This window comes from Macrobrachium nipponense, chromosome 18 (genome assembly GCF_015104395.2).
Source record: "Macrobrachium nipponense isolate FS-2020 chromosome 18, ASM1510439v2, whole genome shotgun sequence".
Classification (NCBI taxonomy): domain Eukaryota; kingdom Metazoa; phylum Arthropoda; class Malacostraca; order Decapoda; family Palaemonidae; genus Macrobrachium; species Macrobrachium nipponense.
Window position 1 is genome coordinate 79,569,830 of NC_087211.1, and position 22,785 is coordinate 79,592,614.

The following is a 22,785-nucleotide window of genomic DNA, read 5'->3' on the forward strand; positions in this document are numbered from 1 at the left end:
TCTATAGGCCTACACAAGGTCTATAGGCCTATACAAGGTCTATATCGGCCTACACAAGGTCTATATAGACCTACACAAGGTCTATAGGCCTATACAAGGTCTATATCGGCCTACACAAGGTCTATAGGCCTACACAAGGTCTATATCGGCCTACACAATGTCTATGTAGGCCTATACAAGGTCTGTAGGCGTACACAAGATCTAAATAGACCTACACAAGGTCTATAGGCCTATACAAGGTCTATATCGGCCTACACAAGGTCTATATAGGCCTCTACAAGGTCTATACGTAGGCCTTGGGCATACATCTCTCATTAGACTCTGCTCGAGTGAGAGGAGGTCAGGAATTTCTCAGATGCTGAGAAAAATGGATTTTTCAAAATTAATGGGTTTGTCTGAATTGAAAATTAAGGTGAATTTTGATTAATTTTATATTTTCACTCACAAGTCACCTTCAGCAAATTTTGGTGCACTTACTGCATCTTGCAAATTGTGGTTCATACGCTGCATTTTGCCAATTTTTGTGCATACACTGCAGTTTTAAAAATTTTGGTGCATAAACTAAATTTTTCAAATTTTATTGCATACACTGCATTTTCTAAATTTTGGTGCATACAATCTTTATTTTTCAAATTTAGCTTCATTCAGTGTATTTTTCAAACTTTGGTGCATAAACTACATTTTTCGAAATTTTGTGTATATGCTGCATTTTTTCCATTTTTGTGCATACATTACATTTTTAAAATTGTTGTGCATACAATTTTTATTTTTCAAATTTAGCTGCATTCAGTGTATTTTTCAAACTTTGGTGCATAAACTGCGTTTTTCACATTTTTGTGCATACACTGCATTTTCAAATTTTACTGCATAAACTGCATTTTTTACATTTTATTGCATACGCTCCTCAAGGATTCCTTCCTTCGGCATATCCTTCTGTCCTAACCTCCCTCCGTCCTTCGCAGAGGTCCCTGAGATGAGCGAGAGACTCTTCAAAGTCATCATTATCGGAGATCCTACAGTGGGCAAGACATCCTTCGTGCAGAGGTACGTGCAGGATTCCTTCAGGAGGGATTACAAAGGAACCGTCGGCGTGGACTTCGCTCTTAAGATCCTGAAGTGGTCGGATTCTGAGACTATAAAGTTGCAACTCTGGGATATTGCAGGTGAGAGACCTCTAAGGGAAATTCAGGTTCAGTTTACTGTATTTCTGCAATACTGTTCTGTGTTCTCTGAGGCAGTTTAGGGAAGGGTCATGTTATCAGATTTGGAGTAAAATACGACAGTTTGAAAATGGGAAATGTCAACAAATATTTGGTAAAATTGCTCTGTTTGTGTGGCAATATTGTTCTTTGTTCTCTGAGGCAGTTTCGGGAAGGGTCATGTTATCAGAGTTTTATGTAAAGATGTTCTCACGTGTTCAAACCACGACAGTTTGAAAATGGGCAATGTCAAAAAATATTTGGTAAAATTGTTCTGTTTTTTGTTCTACAAATAGGGCAGTTTGAAAATGGGCAATGTCATAAAATATTTGGTAAAATTGCTGTGTTTGTGTGGTCTACAAATAGGGCAGTTTGAAAATGGGCTATGTCCACAAATATTTAGTAAAATTGCTCAGTTTTTTGTTCTACAAATAGGATAGTTTGAAAAAGGGAAATGTCAACAAATATTTGTTAAAATTGCTCTGTTGTGTGGTCTACAAATAACATAATTAGAAAAAGGACATGTATTAAGTTTTAGATAGAACTGATCTATTCCATATTGTGAAAAAAAATTTAAAATTAGACAAGTTTTAGGCAAAAATTTTCTATTGGGCATTCTGAAAACAGAACAATTAAAAATAAATGTCATAAATTTTTTAGGTAAAAATGTTCTACTGTGTAGCCTCAAAACAGGACAGTTTAAAAAGGGAGATGTTATCTTTTTAGGTTTTAAAAATTTCACTGGTGTAGCCTCAAAACAGGACAGTTTTAAAAAGGGAGATGTTATCAAAATTTTTTTAGGTAAAAATGGTTCTACTGTGTAGCCTCAAAACAGGGACAGTTTAAAAAGGGAGAATGTTTATCAAATGTTTAGGTAAAAAAAAAATGGTTCTACTGTGTAAGGCCTCAAAACAGGACAGTTTAAAAAAAGGGATATTGTTATTCAAATTTTTAGGTAAAAATGTACTGTGTGCCTTCAAAACATTGGGGGGCAGTTTAAAAAGGGAGATGTTATCACTTTTTAGTAAAAATGTTCTACTGTTGCCTCAAAACAGGACGTTTAAAAAAAAAGGGTTTGGGAGATGTTATCAAATTTTTAGGTAAAAATGTTCTACTGTGTAGCCTCAAAACAGGACAGTTTAAAAAGGGAGATGTTATCAAATTTTTAGGTAAAAATGTTCTACTGTGTAGCCTCAAAACAGGACAGTTTAAAAAGGGAGATGTTATCAAATTTTTAGGTAGTAAAAGGTTTCTACTGTGTACTCAAAACAGGACAGTTTGTTTTAAAAAGGAGATGTTATCAAATTTTTAGGTATGTTCTATGTGTAGCCTCAAAACAGGACATTGTAAAAAAGGGAGATGTTATCAAATTTTTAGGTAAAAATGTTCTACTGTGTAGCCTCAAAACAGGACAGTTTAAAAAGGGAGATGTTATCAAATGTTTAGGTAAAAATGTTCTACTGTGTAGCCTCAAAACAGGACAGTTTAAAAAGGGAGATGTTATCAAATTTTTAGGTAAAAATATTTCATTGTGTAATAGAAGGAGCCCCTAAAAACGCCAAAATTTAGAAAGTAAGTACTATACGAGTTTCTCAGAGACTGCTGTCTCTCTCTTCAGGTAAGTAATGTTTACTTACCTGAAGAGAGGGACAGCAGTCGCTGAAATATAGTACTTACTTTCTATATTTTGGCGTTTTTAGGAGTTCCTTTTATTAGATGGAATTCTGTTGTAACAGATCATTTTTACCAGTCATATTTCAAAAAAGGCAATTTTTGATAAGGGAGATATTATAAAATTATAAGAAAAATATGTTCTATTGTGTGTTCTCAAAACTGAACAATTTAAGTGTGGGCATGTCATAATATTTTGGGTAATAGAATTCTCACTTTCATACTGGTCATAAAACCGATGACTAACAAAATGTCATGGGGTCAGCTGGCGTGAAAACAATATTAAACTTATGTTCTTTATTCATTATTATTTGTACTGATCTGTCTCTCATATGGATCACTGTAACGTTTCAATGTATTATTCATCTCATTCACTTCAGTCCCTGTAACATGTTATTTTGTAATAAACTTTGGTATTTTTGCTATTAACTGTAACAACCATTACAGCAATATTTATCCTGTAATCATTAATCTTTTTGCCTCACTTTGCTATTTCATTTTTGAAACGAATGTCCTTGAATTTCAAGTCAGTGGCCCCTGTGGTGGGCTTTTTCTATATGGACAGGGTTCACCTTTTAGATAATAATAATAATAATAATAATAATAATAATAATAATAATAATAATAATAATAATAATAATAATAATAATAATATTCTTTGGAGGCTTGAATTTCATGTCAGTGGCCCCTTTTCTGGGCTTGTTCCATATGGATAGGGTTCACCTTCTGAATAATAATAATACATTCGGGTGGTTTGAAGAAATGGGTACCCATTTCTTCAAACCACCCGAATGCAATAAATAGCGTGAATACATCTGACACAGACCATTGCACTCAGCGATCCCGTCCCGAAGATGGCCAAACGAGGTGGCCGAAACATGTAGTACACGCCTTTGATAATAATAATAATAATAATAATAATAATAATAATAATAATAATAATCTCTTTTTCTTGCGGTCCAACCACTCCAACTCCCTCTGTTCAGTCTTATGAGCTGAAATGGCCTAAAGTTCCCCAGAGGTGGCTTGACAACCTTGATTTCACAAATCAAACCGAAGGTCTTTGAATCATGTTCCAGAAAGCGTGATTCACCACTGAAGAGAAGGATTAAGGATTAACAGATCCTAAAACCTAAGATGAGAGAGAGAGAGAGAGAGAGAGCTGAATATTTGTTTTGTTTATGTTTCACAATGGAAGACAAAGAGTCACGAATCGAAGTGACTAATTCCTGGCAGAGTTGCAAGCTCATTGATTCACGAGATCAGGTTCTTTGTAGTACACACACACACACACACACACACACACACACACACACACACACATATATATTATATATATATATATATATATATATATATATATATATTTATATATATATATGTATATATAAGTCTATCACATTACCGTGATTCATATACATATATCGAACTACAAATGTCCTTTAATATCTAATTCGCTCTACCTCGGAATTAATATATTTTCATATATGTTTAACCGAGGGGGAGTTTATTAAGCGATAATAGAATTGGCAATCGACAGGCGCGAACCATCGACCTCTCAATTCCAGGACTGGCAGTGAAGCCCCAGACCACCCCGCCACCGCAAGAGATATAAGTATATGCCGCCTCCCACCTCACATACCTGCCGCGCACAGGTATTTTTTGTTTTGGAGACTACATACAGCCCATCTCGTTCTCGGTTGCGTGGTAGTGCTTTTGCCCGCACGTAGTCATTATGTAAGTCTATCACATTACCGTGATTCATATACATATATCGAACTACAAATGTCCTTTAATATCTAATTCGCTCTACCTCGGAATTAATTGAGAGGTCGATGGTTCGCGCCTGTCGATCGCCAACTCTATTATCGCTTAATAAATTCCCCCTCGGTTAAACATATATGAAAATATATTAATTCCGAGGTAGAGCGAATTAGATATATATTAAAGGACATTTGTAGTTCGATATATATATATATATATATATATATATATATATATATATATATATATACATCTATATATGTACATATGTATATACATATATCAAGTGATTCATTTGTCACACATCACCACAGGTGAAAAATAAGAGGCAGGGTGTAGGTCCTGACTGGTTTCGATTTTATTTCCAAGCCATTGACGAAGAACTGATACACATAGTATTAGAAGTCACAAATATGCGTACAGTATACTACAGAGGCAGTACTGACGAACACACACACAGCCGTTTGAAACTACATACGCATTTTTGTCAAATTCACCTGGAAATCTTTTATATTTACAAATATTAAGCCACAGATTTAATCTAATATTCAGTTCACTATACGTATCACTTATAATCCACCCAATTATATGTGATAATTGCTTTCTTCCCGAGGTACATTGTACTGGTTATCAAACGAAATTCTTGTGTATACATGCATAAATATGCATGGATACATACATACACACACGCACACAACACACACACACACACATATATATATATATGTGTGTGTGTGTGTGTGTGTGTGTGTGTATGAGATAGCTTCAGATGCAGAATATAACTAATAACTACGTATTTCTAACGAAAAGTAGATCATTATGAAGCAAAAATGAGAGGGAAACTTAAACCTTTGTACAAAGGTTTAAGTTTCCCTCTCATTTTTGCTTCATAATGATCTACTTTTCGTTAGAAATACGTAGTTATTTATTATATTCCGCATCTGGAGCTATCACACACACACACACACACACACAAACAAACGCACTTGACTTAATCCTTTCACATAATCCTTCAAAGAGTCCTGACATCACGAAATGACCTAGGAATAAGTCATGGCCACAACAAATCCTACCTACCTTGGAACAATCCCAGTCTGTAAACATCATCCCTTTTGTACTGTAATCAGAACCCAAAGTATGATTCTGTTTAATGATTCTGGAATAAATATACGTTATTTTCTGTTCGCTTACTCTGGGAGTAAGCCTATGAACTGCTTTGTCGTTGTTGTTGGTGGTGGTGGGATAGGAAAGGCCTATGGGAAAGCCTAAAAAAAGGTCTGAAAAAGGTGTTTTGCTTCGAGTTAAAGATGCAGGAATTTTAGAATAGGATGTTTATGACTTATTTGTCAGAGTGAAAAGGTAAAAAATGAATAATGTGCAGGTTAAACAGTACAGAACAATTATTTCTAATAAAATATAACATATCTATTTTAATTTTCGTTGGTGAAACTGCGCTATTTGACCATAGATTTTAGCAAAAGCTCCAAGTAAGCTGGGGGTCGGATCACGCCTTATTATTCTTCAAATATAAAGGTCTTCATAAATTTGAAGTTCATGGGAAAGTTTTTTTTTTTATAGCTAATACACAAAGTCTTGAAATCCGAAAGGGAATAAATGAAGAAATTCCCTCTTTCTGGTTGGATTCGAGATCACCTTTAGTAAGAGCACTGGGATTAGTGCTGACTTTTTTTCTTTTGCCTGTAACTAATCTCTTCTTTCTGCATTTCTTGTTATCTTTTGTGAAATCTTTCAGATGAGCACCTTAATATTCTTTGAAAGCTTGGATTTCGAGTCAGTGGCCTCAAAAGCAAGAGTGGGGCAAGGACAGAACCCTGAAGAACTCCGCTTGTCACTTCTGCCCATTCTGCTCTGTAAAGACTTGTTCCGTATGATTGTGGTTCATCCTCTGATTTAATAATAATAATAATAATAATAATAATAATAATAATAATAATAATAATAATAATAATTGAGCAGGGTGAAGTAAAATCACTGAACTGCAGACAGCCATTGACAATTCACCCAAGGGTGAGCATCCATGATTGGCAATCCCATATCATCATTATTATTTATTTTTTTGGTCTATCGCAGTCCTCCAATTCGACTGGGTGGTACTTATAGTGTTGGGGGGTTCCGGACGGCATCCTGCCTCCTTAGGAGTCCATCACTTTTCTCACTTGCGCTGTTTCCAGGAGCACACTCTTCTGCATGAGTCCTGGAGCTACTTCGGCATCTACTAGTTTTTCCAGATACCTTTCCAGGGATCTTGGAATCATGCCTCCTAGTGTCCTTATGATTATGGGTGCACAATTTCCACTGGCATGTCCCATATCCTTCTTATTTCTATTTTCAGGTCTTGATACTTATCCATTTTTTCCCTTTCTTTCCCTTCAGCTATGGTGTCCCATGGTATTGCGACATCAGTTATGATTATTCCGAAGGTGAACCCTATTCATATAGAACAGGCCCACCACAGTGAGGACCTTTGAATCGAAATTCAAGAAGCTTCCGAGGTCAAGGGAATAACACAAGCGAGCATTAAAATAACCGAGGTCACTCACTCATTCTCACTCTCTTGCAGGTCAAGAACGCTTCACGTGGATGACCCGGGTGTACTACAAGGACGCGCAGGGCTGCATCATCATGTTTGACCTCACCAACAGGAACTCCTTCCTCAATACACTCAAATGGAAGAAGGACGTCGACTCCAAGTGCACTCTGGAGGACGGAAGTCCTATACCCTGCATGCTGCTCGCCAACAAGGTGGGTGTTTATGCTCAGTATGTGTGATTGGTATGTGTACTCAGTGTGAATATGCACAGTTTATGCTCAGTATGGACACTCAGTATAAGTACTTAGTATGTATACGCAATAGGTACGCTCGGTATGTTTACTCAGTATGCATACACATTAGGTACATTCAGTATGTATACTCACTAGTGTACTTAGTATGTACACTCAGTATGTATACGCAGAATTTATGCTCATTATGTACACTCAGTGTATGGACTTAGTATGTATACTCAGTATGTATACACAATATGTAGTATACTCTATGTTTACACAATATGTAGTACACTCAGTATGTAGTACACTCAGTATGTATACTTATTATTTACACACAATATGACACTCATTCCATATACTCATTGTGTGTACTAAGTATTCCTACTCAGTATGTACATTCAATATATATACTCAGTACGTACACATAGTATGTTTATTCAGTATGTACACTCAGTATGCAACGCCATATTCTTTGGAAGCTTGAATTTCATGTCAGTGACCCCTTTGGTGGGCTTGTTCCTTATGAATGTGGGTTTATTTTCTGTATAATCAATAATGATAATAATAATGATAATAATATGCTTGGAAATACCTCTGTACTTTAAAACCGACTTTCTCTCAGAGCTGACCTGTGACTCAGACCAGATTTCACAAACATTTCACCACTGGTACAGAAACACCAATGTTATTCACCCATTTCCCTTATTTCTCCGTTCCAGTGTGACTTACCGCACAGACAGGTAGACCAGCTGGAAATTGAGAAGCTCTACAAAGACCACAACTTCACCGGCTGGACGGAGACGTCCGCGAAAGAGGGTCTTATGGTCACAGACTCCATGAGGTAAGGGTTCACTGTCCTTTGCCTCTGGCTGGATTCAGAGCTGAGGGAGGTTGTCGCCACTTCTGCCATGTTTCCGTAATGCTAAAAGGGTGATAGATTGGTGATACATGGTTGATATATCTGTGAGTGGAAGTAGCATTCTCTAGACCTTGGACCAGAGATAATTGGTGGCACGAAGCGGAGCTAACCCTCTTCATCTGTAGGCCTACTTACTGGTGAAAAAAATTGCAGATATACTTTACATTTGAAACATGATGCTGCATCATCTTCAAGTTGGGTCTCTGCACAGAGCAGCCTAAATATTTACCAGATGCAAATGTTCTACGTATGGTACTAGGGTTTTCATTGTTAACACAGCTGTGAGTTAAATATATACAGAAATTATGTAGCATTTCTCTAGACCTTGGACTAGAGAGAATTGGTGACACGAAATGGGGCTAGCCCTCTTCATCTGTAGGGCTACTTACCGGTGAAAGAATTGTAGATACACATGAAACATGATGCTGCATCATCTTCAACTTGGCTCTCTGCATAGAACAGCCTAAATATTTACCAGATGCAAATGTTCGACGTATGCTAGTGTTTTGATCGTTAACAACAGCTGTGAATTGAATATACACAGAAATTAGCATTCCATGATGCTATACTATGCGTATTTTTCCATTGGCGCTTTTGTTAAATAAGCCTAAAGATTTTTCAAATTGTTTTTTAAGATATTGTATTAGATTTCTCATCGTTAGTCAGCTGTAAATGGTACTATATACACATACAACAATATTCCATGATGCTGTATTAAACGTTTTCTCTTTGGCCTTCTCTAAATAAGTCTGAAGATTTATCAGATGAATTTTAAAAGATATGGTACTAGATTCTTTACAGTTAGTCAGCTGTGTTATAAAAACACATGTACTGAACATTTTCCTCTTAAAACAACATTCCATGATATACTGGATATCTTTATCTTGGCCCTCTGTAAATGAGCCTAAATATTTAATAAGTTAATATTTGTTAAGTATCGTCAACTGTTCAAACATTCTGGCTTTTTGTCACAGAGATTTTTAAGTGATTGTTCATCTTCTTGGAGAGTTTTACCAAATGAAAATTGTCTGAGTTTGGTACGACTTGCTTTTAGGTTTCCGCGCTGTTTCTGTCTGCCCTCAGATCATGAAAATTACTGACGCCAGAGGGTTACAAATTGGTATGGTGACCATCCACCCTCCAGTCATGAAACATACCAAATTGCAGCCCTCTAGCCTCAACAGTTATTATTATTTTATTGAAGGTTAAAGTTAGAGGGTTGCAAATTGGTATGGTGATCCTCCACCCTCCAATCATGAAACATACCAAATTGCAGCCCTCTAGCCTCAACAGTTATTATTTTTATTCTATTGAAGGTTAAAGTTAGAGGGTTGCAAATTGGTATGGTGATCCTCCACCCTCCAATCATGAAACATACCAAATTGCAGCCCTCTAGCCTCTGCAGTTTTCATTTCATCGAGGGTTAAAGTTAGCCATTATCGTGCATCTGGCAACGATATAGGCCAGGCCGTGGCTGAAAGCTCGTACAGTATTATATTTTTTCACTTGTTTATTGTCCTCACAGACCGACTGGTTCAATCTTATCAGACCAGGAGGAAATGGCTGGTCTCTTAATCCGCTTTTGCTATTCAAAACCTTCACGTCGCTAAGCATTTTAATTCATATTTCTCCGCAGATTTCTGGTGGACGTCATGATGAAGCAGAAGAACCACCGAGACGAAGACTCAGACGAGACTTCGCTGAGACTGACTCCAGCCGAGCCTGAGCAACAGCGTTCCTGTTACTGCTGATGATAATATCATCGTCTCGTCTCGTCATCATCATCCTTTTGCTCAACAAGTTACCTCGTAACTCTTCCTAAAGGCCTTCCAAAGCAACGGATACTTCGTAAAACGAGAGACTTTTTATTATAATGTCGGTTGGTTATGATGGACAGTCACATCGCGTCGAGTGCATCTGTTTGTGTGTGTGTTTGTGTTTTCCAGATACGGCAGACGAAGATACTTTGTATGTGTGTTTCTGTATGTTTGGGTAGCGTGAAGTAAGCATACCGTTGACGACGTTCCAATGTTACACCGGTTCTGTTTTATGGTACTAAATGCATTTCATCCAGTCGTTCTTGATTATATATATATATATATATATATATATATATATATATATAATATATATATATATATATATATATATATATATATATATATTTCCAGTTGCCCTTCATAATCTTTACATAAGACGGTTGGAAAATGTCAACGTCAAATGCCACGGAAATCACCTCACAGCTGTGCAAGATAAGATATATATAAATATATATAGATTATACCGTGGTTCAAACGCACATCACACTCTCCTGCTCTATGCCTTAAGGAGCCTGACAATGAGATTGTGCGGGCTCGTTACAAAAAGGTAAAAACTGGCTGGTTTTCAGAAGGTGAGTAATGAAGGAGAAGGTAAAGACATCCTGAAGTATAAGCTTTCATGTGCTGTTTATATAAACGCTTCGCGCTGCCTTTGCTTTTGAAGAAATATCCCACACCGTTATAGATATCACGACTTATCAACTCTTGGTATACACAGCCGTTTCAGCCATACTCTCACTAGGAAATAAGCTATACAAGTAACTGTGTGAATCTAAGTCATTATTTAAGGTCTTGTATGTTTAGATAGACTTAACTTTGAAGAGGAAGCTTTCTTTATTATTATTATTATTAATAATTAATACATTTACCCTTGGTTTCGAAGTTGATTTTGTCGTTGTAATCGCATAACCACTGGGAGATCTGGGATTCCCCAAGGGGAGGATGAGCCTAGGGATTGAGACGAAATGAAAGATGGTTCTTTTTGGTGTCATAGATACGAAACGTTTCACTTTAACCCTTGGTATGTGGAACTCTTTGATAGTTTGGCTTCTGAGAGTATAGTAAGTGGAACGTTCAAAGTACTATAAACCCTTATTCATGATGAAACAAGCCTACAGGGGTTCATTGACTTGAAATTCACGCTTCAAAAACTCATTTCGTAAAACCTTTCAGTTGAATACATTTTCGTAGCTTCGATTACTTGGCAATGTTGAAAGACATAAAAAGAGTTCCACCGTCTTAAACCTTCAGAGAAAGACTCGGTTAGCTAAGGAGGCTCAAGTCTTTTCTCTGAACCAGTGAGACTATTCACAGGCTCCAATCTCACTTGGTAGCCCTACAGACAGACATCAAGGGTTTTCATTACAATACTCCTGTGCTGATGTGAATCTTCCTCGCGGTCATTAGGCTAAAGGTCCTTGCTTATCGCGGATATACCAGTTGGATCTGGCCATTGTGTACATATATCTAAGAGCCTACAGCAGGTCACAAGATATGCAAAGTGCTAGTACTATATGACATTGCTGAAGAGAATTTTACTATGGTTTCTAGGATCAAGGTCCTTGATTATCACAATTTCCAGTTGAATCTGACCCCAACAGGAGGTCACGCATTCAGAAATGACCATTGTGTATATATTAACCATAAGCAACAGGCTGTTCATTGCCCTAGAGGAGGTCACAAGATTTTTTTTAAAATTGCTATTTACTTTGTTTCGCTAGTATCAGGGTGTCTCGCTCTTTCCTACATTACTGTTACCTTGCTAATTTGATTGTTTTCTTCTGGGTCTTATAGGTTTTAAACCTTTTTTCATAGATATCAAGAATGAGAGAGAGAGAGAGAGAGAGAGAGAGAGAGAGAGAGAGAGAGAGAGAGAGAGAGAGAGAGAGAGAGAGAAGTCCTTTTCCATCTAAGAATTTAGACTAAGAATGACTAGACCTGTACATTGTAAGCCTGGAATCGTGTTAATTTTTTTTCTCAGTAGATTGGATAAATAGTTAAAATAGTACATAAAAGTAATTTTTTTTGTCTAGTTGCAGGCCCTCTTCATTCACTGAAATGGAAAATGTTACAGAGCATTCTACAAACTAAGACATGTATTTTTTTTCTAGTTTCTTATGATTTCAGAAAACTACACATCAAACCAAACCGACTATAGATTTCTTACAGCTTGCAACCATTATTTTATCAAAGAAAAGAAGTCTTCTGTGTAAGATTTTCCATTTTCGTCAAAGTCAAGGGCACGAACCACATGTACCACCAACCATTTATAAATACATTCCTGTACTACAGCCCTCCCTGCTACAGAAATCCTTGGTGCCCTGGAGATTTTTGTATTTTTGCACCTCTCAGTGTTCTTTACAGACGAGTGTAAGTTAAGGAAATTCTTCTGTGCTAAGAGACAGTTCATTCTGTAGCATTGCTGAAACCTGGTCTGCCTTGATTCTCTGTAACACTATAGACACAAGTAACATTCGAACAGAAATAAAAAGTTGTATCACTTGTTGCAAGTTTCCTATATCACACCCGAAAGAATGCTATAATTGTTGGGAAAAAAGTAAACAAAGAAAACAACATAATACTGTGGAGTTTCTGCACAAACTTCTTTGGCGTCAGAGGCCAAAGAAGAGGCCATTTCAGAAGATAGAACTTGATGCTTGTGCTCCAAAAATAGGCAATAGACAAGCCAAAAAGATGTTTCGAAAAGCAGATTCAAATGTAAGATAATGTAGTGATTCCACTAGATCAAGCTGGATATGACAGTGTACCGTGAGGCCTTAAAGTGGTGTGTTTCATTTTCCTTCACATTCTTCAGAATATCTTTATTCAGTTCATTGTGATTTACACATAGTACTATTAACTGGTTCGTATTGCGTAACGGAGCACACACTACGTCAAACGCATATATGAGTTTATCTACTACAGCAAGTTTTAGGTTATTCAACGTAATGTACTTAAGTAAAAGCTATTTTTTTTAAGTTTGATTTTGTGGAGAACATTGAAAACATGGGGCTAATCTGTATATGTGGTTTAAGATAATATTTAGAGAGGTTGAACAGCAACATTGAAGAAAGGAAGTGGAAAGGAGGTAACATATTTCTTAAAAAAACAGTGGGTATAGCTATGGGCCTAAGGGACGCTGCAAACACCCTTCAAGTAATGTCTACAGTGCACCACGTGTGGTGAACTGACGGCACTATCGTCCCCTAAATGATATTATCGTTGTAATTCTTCAATAAGACTTGTATAATATTGTGCAGTCAAATTGGAGAGGTTTGAGGAAAGCCAGATGGGAGAAGGAGAATATGAACGGATGTACAGTAGCGAAGATCCTTAAGTAGTGCCTACAGTGTACCACGTGAGGTGCAATGACAGCGCTACCTCCCTACTGGGAAGGTAGTTCCGCTCTAATTCGTAGGTCTAGTACGAGCGATTAAAGACAGTTACCACGGTTGGTTGTTCTATATTGTTGCCATATAATTCAGAGTCTGAATAGTGAGACTGGACTGATGTAGGCAAACAGTCATAGAAACTGTAGAAACTGTCTGTTTTTCATTACTGAAATAGACCCCAGTTTATGATGTTTCAGTTCATAGACCTAGATCTCCTGACCCCAAGCTATAACTGTTATGGGAGGTCGAGATTCGCGAGCTATTTCTGGTGTAACAATAGTTCACCTAAGAGAGAGAGAGAGAGATTAAACATAGTCGACTACAACGCTTGGTCCTATAAACAATTTAAAGAAATATAAAATGCACCTATTATTTGACAGCAAAGCCGTGCAGCCAGCCAGCGGCCTTCATGAACTAGTCCTAATTGGAATAAGGCGCTTACATATTCCGTTATTTATTCCAGGTCTCGGCGAATGAGGAAGTATTCCTGGCGTTTCGATGTCTAAGTCATTACAAGGGGTCAAGGTTAACATCGCCCCTCACCCCCTTTTTAAATCAACAAGCGATAGGCGGGCTGGGTTTAGCGAATTCTTGATTTCATGAGACATCGTACTACACATCATCTGCAACAGTTCGAGATGCACCGTCGTTATAAGCTTTCTCTTTCCATTTTTAGTGTTCGTAGAAACATTATTTTTTTGGGCAATGTTGACTTTAGTGACACCTCTCGAGTCTTTTGCGGTCGATAGCTTTGGCCTCAAGACCACTCCCCCAATGAAGTGTTTGAGTCTATTAGTGTTCGTCCTTCAGTCATCCTGATGGAATAATGTCGTCTCTTGCTCATAAATTTCATAAATAAACATTTCTGCTTCAAATGAACGTATTAAACACGTCGTCCCTTGCATATGGATTGCATAAATATCCATTATACACAGAGGGAAAGCTGTTTTCGTCCGTTATAAACGTTTAATTGCCAAAGTTTTGGGCAGTTCCACCAGACCTGTGTAGTACCGTTGCTCATGCACCGGCTGGCGAGGTCATGGTGATTGGTGGTGGGTGTTGTGGGGGGGGGGAGGGGGGGGAGGGGAGTGAGAGTGGAAGTTGCTACCGAGCTGGGTATAGTGGGGGGGGGGGGGAGGAGGGTAAGGGCATGCCCAGTCAGGAACCTTTCACTTAACTGGGTCACAATTTAATGTTTGTTTCCATACGTCCGCTCACTTTGGTAATTGTCATTTCGTCACGTGTGTAAATAACCGTTTAGCTGTTCATCAAGGCTTCACATAGGCCTATGTAAGAATGAGTAGTAGGTCTATTAGGTATTAAACATCTCTAGAATTGATTAATCAGCAGATTTTCTTACCCTTCCGCTGATAACGATGCATAACAATGCTCATATCCCACAATCAGCCAGTTATTTAAGGTCATTCTTTACCTATATAGGTCTAGGTCATTGACTTATTAACCTCTACGTTACCTTGGTGATAAATTTACGTTGGAAGATTATAATAACATTTTCAATAATCCTCTCGCTCAACAATGAAGGTATTATGAAGTACTTGGAAAAGAAAATAAGAAAAAAGTTGTTGAGTAACACTGAGCGAAACCAGTTTTCGTGTAGAGAGAGAAAGAGAGAGAGAGGGAGCTTGACAAAGCTATAGAGCTCAAGGTTTGACGAGTTTTACAAAAAGTAAGGATGAGAGAGAGAGAGAGAGAGAGAGAGAGAGAATATTAAAGCCTCATCACGCCAATCTATATTCTCGTAAATAAATCAGAGAGAGAGAGAGAAGAGAATATTACAGCCTCACCACGCCAATCTAAACGTATATTCGCTTAAAACATAGAGAGAGAGAGAGAGACCTTACAGACCTTACAGACCTTACATCTTGTTCGGGTTGCCCCAGGTCCCTCAGTGTGAGGCATGCCTCTTAATGTACACCAGAGAGTTGCTAGTACATCTTCCGGTATATTTTGCATCTTCCAATCTTGGATGGTCTGGGATGCAGTTTAGATATTTGTCGAGCTTATTCTTAAACACATCTACGCTCACTCCTGATATATTCCTCAGATGAGCTGGCAACGCATTGAATAGACGCTGCATTATCGATGCTGGTGCGTAGTGGATTAATGTCCTGTGTGCTTTCCTTATTTTTCCTGGTATAGTTTTGGGCACTATTAATCTACCTCTGCTTGCTCTTTCTGATATTTTTAGTTCCATGATATTTTCTGCTATTCCTTCTATCTGTTTCCATGCCTGAATTATCATGTAGCGTTCTCTCTCCTTTTCTAGACTATATAATTTAAGATTGTAGTCTTTCCCAGTAGTCTAGGTCCTTAACTTCTTCTATTCTAGCTGTAAAGGACCTTTGTACACTCTCTATTTGTGCAATATCCTTTTGATAGTGTGGGTACCATATCATATTGCAATATTCAGTGGACTACGAACATATGTTTTATAAAGCATAATCATGTGTTCAGCTTTTCTTGTTTTGAAGTGCCGTAACAACATTCCCATTTTTGCTTTACATTTTGCCAACAGAGTTGCTATTTGATCATTGCATAACATGTTCCTATTCATCATCACACCAAGGTCTTTAACTGCTTCCTTATTTGTGATGGTCTCATTATTAGGTCCCTTATATGCATATAGCTTTCTTTCTCTGTCTCCATAATTTATTGATTCAAATTTATCAGAGTTAAATACCATCCTATTTACCTCTGCCCAATCATATACTTTGTTAAGGTCTCTTTGTAGAGCGTTCCTATCTTCATCACAAGTAATTTCTCTACTTATTCTTGTGTCATCTGCGAAACTACTCACTACCGAATCCTTAACATTATTGTCTATGTCTTCAATCATAATAACAAACAGTATTGCAGCTAACACCGTACCTTGCGGCACACCGAGAGAGAGATTACAGCCTCATCACGCCAATTTGTATTCACGTAAATAAACCAGAGAGAGAGAGACAGACAGACAGACAGACAGATACAGAGAGAGAGAGAGAGAGAGAGAATATTACAGCCTCATCACGCCAATCGAAACGTATATTCGCTTAAAACATAAAGAGAGAGAGAGAGAGAGAGAGAGAGAGAGAGAGAGAGAGTTCGTGTGTGCGTGCATTACCCAACATCGGGGACAAGAATAATATAAGAAACAATGTTCTGACGTTCCCGAGAGCGAGAGTCAGTGAGCGTCTGCCTCTCGTCCCGTTAAGACTTCTAAATTTTGTGCTCCTCCGTTCTCCCTTATCCATACGGGCGATACGCTTGGATCGATAGACCGTATAAAGTGATTGATGTGATTTCAAGATTATTTAATGATATATATTACTAATTTGTTTGTGATCGACGTCGATCGGTGCATTAGTGTTTGTGCTTTGTGGAGATGAATGTCTCGCATCCTCGTTTGTTGTTGATTGGAAAGTGCACGAGGTTGAAATGTCAATTTGAAAGTCAAGGATAAATATGTGTATTCATTTAAAGGCTGAATTTCCTTAATTGTGCTTTATTTAATTACATTTATTACGTATTTTTAATATATTTAATTTATTTTTGACATTTTGGTCCTACGATAATCGTCGACGTTTCTAGTTATACACCAAAGTTCATTTCATTTGTTGGATAATTACGCTCGTATAGGCCTATGTCGGCCTAGTGACAGATATGGAAAAAAATGAATAATTCAGTTATTCATCTAATAATTTACAGTCCATTTACACATAAATTATTAAAATGAAATAATATTTATAGTATCGAGGTGCAAGAAAGAAAATAATTTGAATCTGGCATAGGTACTAGTAGTCGTATAGTACCTAGGCCTATGTTGGTCTAATGCCGTGAAAAAATTAATAATTTAGTCATTCATGTAATCATTTATAGTCAACTTATGATGCAAAAGTAAATGAAATAGAATATTAATCTGTTTACAATTCAGAAGTGCCTATAGGTAGTAGAAAAGTGTTTGGATTTAGTCACGCCATATAGGCATATCTTGGTCTAGTGCCAAATATGAGAAAATATGAATAATTTAGGTATATAATTTTATCCACTAATATTTTTATACAGAAATAAATGAGTTAATCTATTTCCAATTCTGAAGTGCAAGGAAAATGTTTGAAAATGGTATACTACTACAGCAATCTAAAGCAACCAACGTGTCCCCATTGTAGTACTAGTAGGCTTAGGCCTACGGCAAGATTATGAAGTACATTACTATTATGCCTAATTCGCGTGACCTAAAACAGACTTGTTTTGAACGGCTACGTCACTCCACGTTACTTAAAGAAACTTAAGCATCGTGTTTTAGGTAATACGTGGTGAATTATTAGGCCTATTCACGATTACTGAGGAATATTGAAACTTCTTCCCTGGGCAGCTAGGCCTACGCTGCAGAAACTGCCAAGGTAAGGAAGCAGTCATTGGAAATTTGCATGTAAGGTTTCCTCATTATATTATTGACTGACCATTATTATTTCTTATTGCTTTAGATATTTTTCTGGCGTCAAACGCGTTCGTGTAAATTGGATAGAAAATATTCTGATAGGATTGTTATCAGTTATAATTCTTTCGTATATTATAAATCATGGGGCTGTTTTCTTTTTATTTTGGATTTTTTAAAAATCACCGTATCCATGGTCCTACTTTGATTTGCTAGAGTTTATTTAGGTAGATATTGCCGTTTTCAATTTTTTTGTTTTATCGATATACTAGGCTTAAGACTATGAAGTGTGTCAAGAGATCAGTGTAGCTATTAGAACACACACACACACACACACACACACACACACACACACACACATATATATATATATATATATATATATATATATATATATATATATATATATATATATATACAGTCTTATATGATCAATTCCCAAGTGTAAATATATATATATACATATATATATATATATATATATATATATATATATATATATTTTATACAGTCTATATGATCGGTTCCCAAGTAACTCAAGGTAGAATTAACTTTGTAAATTTATTAGCTACCCAGCTCCTTCAAACAGCGGGCTTTGTGACAAGCAGGAGCGTTCGATCACCTGAAGGGACAGTTGGGCTCTCGAACGTGAAATCAACATGAGTGATTAGGCCGATACCACTCCCCCACCCACCCCTTACCCCCCAAACCCCACCCCCACATTCTCCTACCATTCTCCAACCTCTTGATTTCTGATACTCGTGTTGTTATGGTATTGTATACTTCGATTGACTAAGAATCTAGTGGAACTTCTTAAGTTCAAGCGAATATGTAATGCATTACTACTCTAATACTATTCTCCTTGCATTTCCATACATATTCATCCGTTTATTAATTAATTCATTTATTTTTTTTTATTTTAAAAGTGAAGTCTCTTCTTTCTGTATTTCCCTTGAATTCCTGTTACTTCTTTCATAGTAAACACCTTAATATTCTTTGGAAGCTTGAATTTCAAGTCAGTGGCCTCTCTGGTGGGCTTGTTCCGCATGAATAGGGTTCGTCTTCTTAATATAATAAAAATAATAATAATAATAATAATAATAAAATAATAATAATAATAAAGTAGTTATATTGTAACGTCCTTCTCAAGTGCTCCTTTTAATTATGTCTCCCCTTTGTTGACAGATTCCACAGTTCTCTCAGTTCTTCTGTCTGTATAACACGTAGGATTTCTCTCATTCGTTCTCTCCCTTAACCTGGGTTTCGTTTAGTTTGTCCTTTTTCTTCTTCCTTTCTTAATAAGATGAGGCAACGCCTCCGAGATACGTTCTCTCTCATAATCCCTGAGATGCTTTTCAGTTAGAGCAGGGAGCCTCTCAAGAGGAAATGATGTTATGGTCTTCCCTGTGTTATTTTCTTACAAACACTCCTGAGGAATATGAGAGAAAATGTTTTTAAAATATATATATATATATATATATATATATATATATATAATATATATATATATATAATATATATATATATATATATATATATATATATATATATATATATATAGTATACCTATATATAAATTAAATATATTTCTCTTTAAACATATTTCTATTTAAGTGGAATATATAACTTTTTAAATTGAAAATATTTCTCCCCAAATGAAATATAGTCATCCTTAAAAGCAAGATGATTATCTTTAAACGGAATCTATTCTTCCTTAAACGAAATGTATTTCTCTTTAAATGAAATATGTCTCTCTTCAAATGGAACTTGTTTCCCCTTAAGTGAAATAGTAGATCTTGAATGAAATGTGTTTCTCTTGAAGTGAAATTTCCCCCCCGAAATGAAATATATTTCCCCTTAAATGAATTATATTTCCTATTAACTGGAATATATTTCCCCCTTAAATGGAATATATTTTCCCTTAAAGGAAATATATTTCCCCTTAAGTGAAATATATTTCCCCTTAAATGAAATATATTTCCCCTTAAGTGAAATATATTTCCCCTTAAATGAAATATGTTTCTCCCCAAACTGCTGCTGTAGAATCTCTAAGGCATTTCTACGAAGGGTTGAGGAGGAACTCCTGAGACGCGGGTGGGAATAGTTTATCAGGCGGTTAGCGTTTCACTTATCAGGTAATTGGCACGGGAAGCTCATTACCGGTCCCGATTAGGGGCGCCGATTGGCCCTTAAGGGCTCTCTAATTAGTCATCTCGTTCGAATGACCCCTCAGATGGACTGGGGTGATTGTGTGTGTCGTGAGGTTACGAAAGAAGGGGGAGGTGGTCGGGTGAAAACTTTGTCAGATCTTCAAACCTACTGAGGCTAGAGGGCTGCAAATTGGCATGTCGATCATCCACCCTCCAATCATCAAACATACCAAATTGCAGCCCTCTAGCCTCAGTATTTTTTTTTTCTTTTTTTTTTTTTAAGGTTTAAGTTACCTATAATCGTACTTCCGGCAGCGCTGTAGGTGCCAACAACTTAGGCGACCTACGGACCGTGGCTGAGTTTTCTGGGCCGCGGCTAAGAGTTTTACTAGTTTGGTTAGTTTCAGAATCTCTGTCGTTTTGTTTACAAATGAGTTTCTCTATGCTTGTTTGCGTGTGACGTTTTGTAACACGGCCTTTCATGTATGATATAGCTTAACTCATTGTTTATCAATTATTTGTTTTAAACAAGATAACAGCTATCCCCGTATGGGGTGTTGCCGTCAGTGCACCACTTGCGATGCACTGTAAGCATTACTTGAGGTTCATTCCCTAGGCCCCAAGTTGCAACCCCTTTCATTCCTTTTACTGTACCTCCGTTCATATTCTCTTTACAGTGCCAATAGATTCTTAGGCCTAAGGAAAAAATCTTCAGATACAAGGACACAGACATAATCTTGCTTAAGCTTGTGTCTCTACGAGCGTAAAGCAAAGGTTTTTGAGGGCCTTTGTAAAAGCATAACCCAAGAAGTGCTGACGTGACACTTAGAAAAAAAATTACGACAAATTTCGTTGTCATTGAATGGAAATTCATGGAAATGAAAACAGTTTTATGCAATGGTCTCACTTGTTTTTTTTTTTTTTTCTTGATAATATTTTAGGGGAATATTCTGTAAAATAATCCGTATTGACGCCTATTCGATGTTTACTTTTGTAATGATGTTGGTCATGAAATGAAATTATTATTAATATTAATATTATCATTATTATTATAGATAGATAGATATTTCTGTTTTCAGTATACAAAATTAGGAGTTTTCTATCGTAAAAGAGTAGGAATGCAAAAAAAAAAAAAAAAAGAAGGTCTACATGCAAACCTATTCTGGGCGGAAAATGTTATGTTCTCAATGTAAATGTTATACGCAGGAAAGCTTATAGCTTTATCGTATTATATATATATATATATATATATATATATATATATATATATATATTATATATATAGATATATGAATGATACGAATTGTGTCTGTCAGGAACGAATTTCCAATTCGTGTGACAGTAACTTTCTTTTTTTTTGTTTTTTTAATGTGTAGCTGGTTGGTTATATATTTGTCCATAGTAGAGCAACAGCAATGCCTACCAGGCACTGTTCTATTTAAAGTTATCCGTTCGTTGGTAATCCTATTTTAGCTGTAACATCTGCTACCCTGTTTAAATCTCGTTAGACATTTAGTACGAAATAAAACAACTAACCATACAGATTTATATTTCAACCTCTGTCAGTTTAATATGTAGGGTGGTTTTAAAACACATAGACTCGATATTCGGCACCCGCATTTTTTCCATTTAATTCTATAAATGTTTCTTTAGGCTTTTCGATTATTTCCTGAACCATTTTTGTTTATCATACGTTAATAGTGTTAAATATGCCTTTCGACATTGGTGTATACATGTACTTTTTAATTTTTTTATTAGGTAGCTGAGCCACGTTGGAAAAAATAGCTAAAAATGTTCGTTTATTCTTCTCTAATATTTCGTAAACTCTTTACGTATCATACACTAATAGTATCAAATATTTCTCTAGACAGTCGTGTATATGTACACCACTGCAACTGAATCACGTTGGAAAATATAGCTAAAATGTAACTTGATTCTTTTCGAATGTTTCTTAAACTATTCACGGTTATCGTACAGTAATAGTATCAAATATGTATGTAAACAGTGGTGAATATATGTACTATTTCTTCTTCTTTTTTTTATCATTTTTTGCAGTAGTTGAACCACTTTGGAAAATAGAGCTAAAACAAAAAGTGACCACCAATTTTTTTGTCATGTTTATGAGCTATTATTTCCACGATGTATTTATCGTAATAAGCATCTTTCTCTCTTGCAAGGTGGAGCTGCGTTCGGAGCCAAGGTTGCTAAGGTTGCCAGACTCGAAGTGTCGTGATTAGGGGGAATTAGTCCTTGTAAGCAAATGGAGGAGTTTACAAATGCATAACGACAGGCATGCAAATCAGGGAACGGGCCACTGGCGTTGTTTTTTCGTCCCTCTGGGCATAGTGCCGTGTCAAGGGTCATGCCCAAAATGACAGGGGAATGGGCGCGAAGCTGTTAAGGGACCGTGAAGTACTTGGTGTTACGTTAACTTCGGCAGGAAGTTTGCCAGAGCAAAAAAATATATATAATCAGATAAATAAATAAACACAAATTATAAAAAAAATACAGAAGATTTAAAAAGTATATATATCTCTGTGCCACATTCAATACAAGCGCAAGAGAGCACGTAAAACTAAATTGCATGTTTTTATTTATTTAACAATTGGTTGATTTACCTTGTTCTCATAACTGATCTCCCCTTT

At 36.5% G+C, this 22,785-nt stretch overlaps 2 protein-coding genes across 3 annotated transcripts in view; both read left to right on the forward strand.

Moving 5' to 3' along the window:
- LOC135197239 (ras-related protein Rab-7L1-like) overlaps positions 1–12,663 on the forward strand; it is a 62,499-nt gene extending 49,836 nt beyond the window's left edge. For both annotated transcript variants that reach the window (XM_064224329.1, XM_064224330.1), the window contains 4 exons: positions 963–1,163; positions 7,216–7,397; positions 8,141–8,262; positions 9,977–12,663. In XM_064224329.1, coding sequence (XP_064080399.1) covers positions 963–1,163; positions 7,216–7,397; positions 8,141–8,262; positions 9,977–10,091 — 620 coding nt within the window. In that variant the 3' untranslated portion in view covers positions 10,092–12,663. The remainder of the gene's footprint in view (positions 1–962; positions 1,164–7,215; positions 7,398–8,140; positions 8,263–9,976) is intronic.
- Positions 12,664–16,728: 4,065 nt separating this feature from the next.
- LOC135197240 (glutamate receptor-interacting protein 2-like) overlaps positions 16,729–22,785 on the forward strand; it is a 365,022-nt gene continuing 358,965 nt past the window's right edge. The window contains 2 exon segments of the mRNA XM_064224331.1: positions 16,729–16,841; positions 17,618–17,955. The gene's annotated coding sequence lies outside the window, so the exon portion shown is untranslated.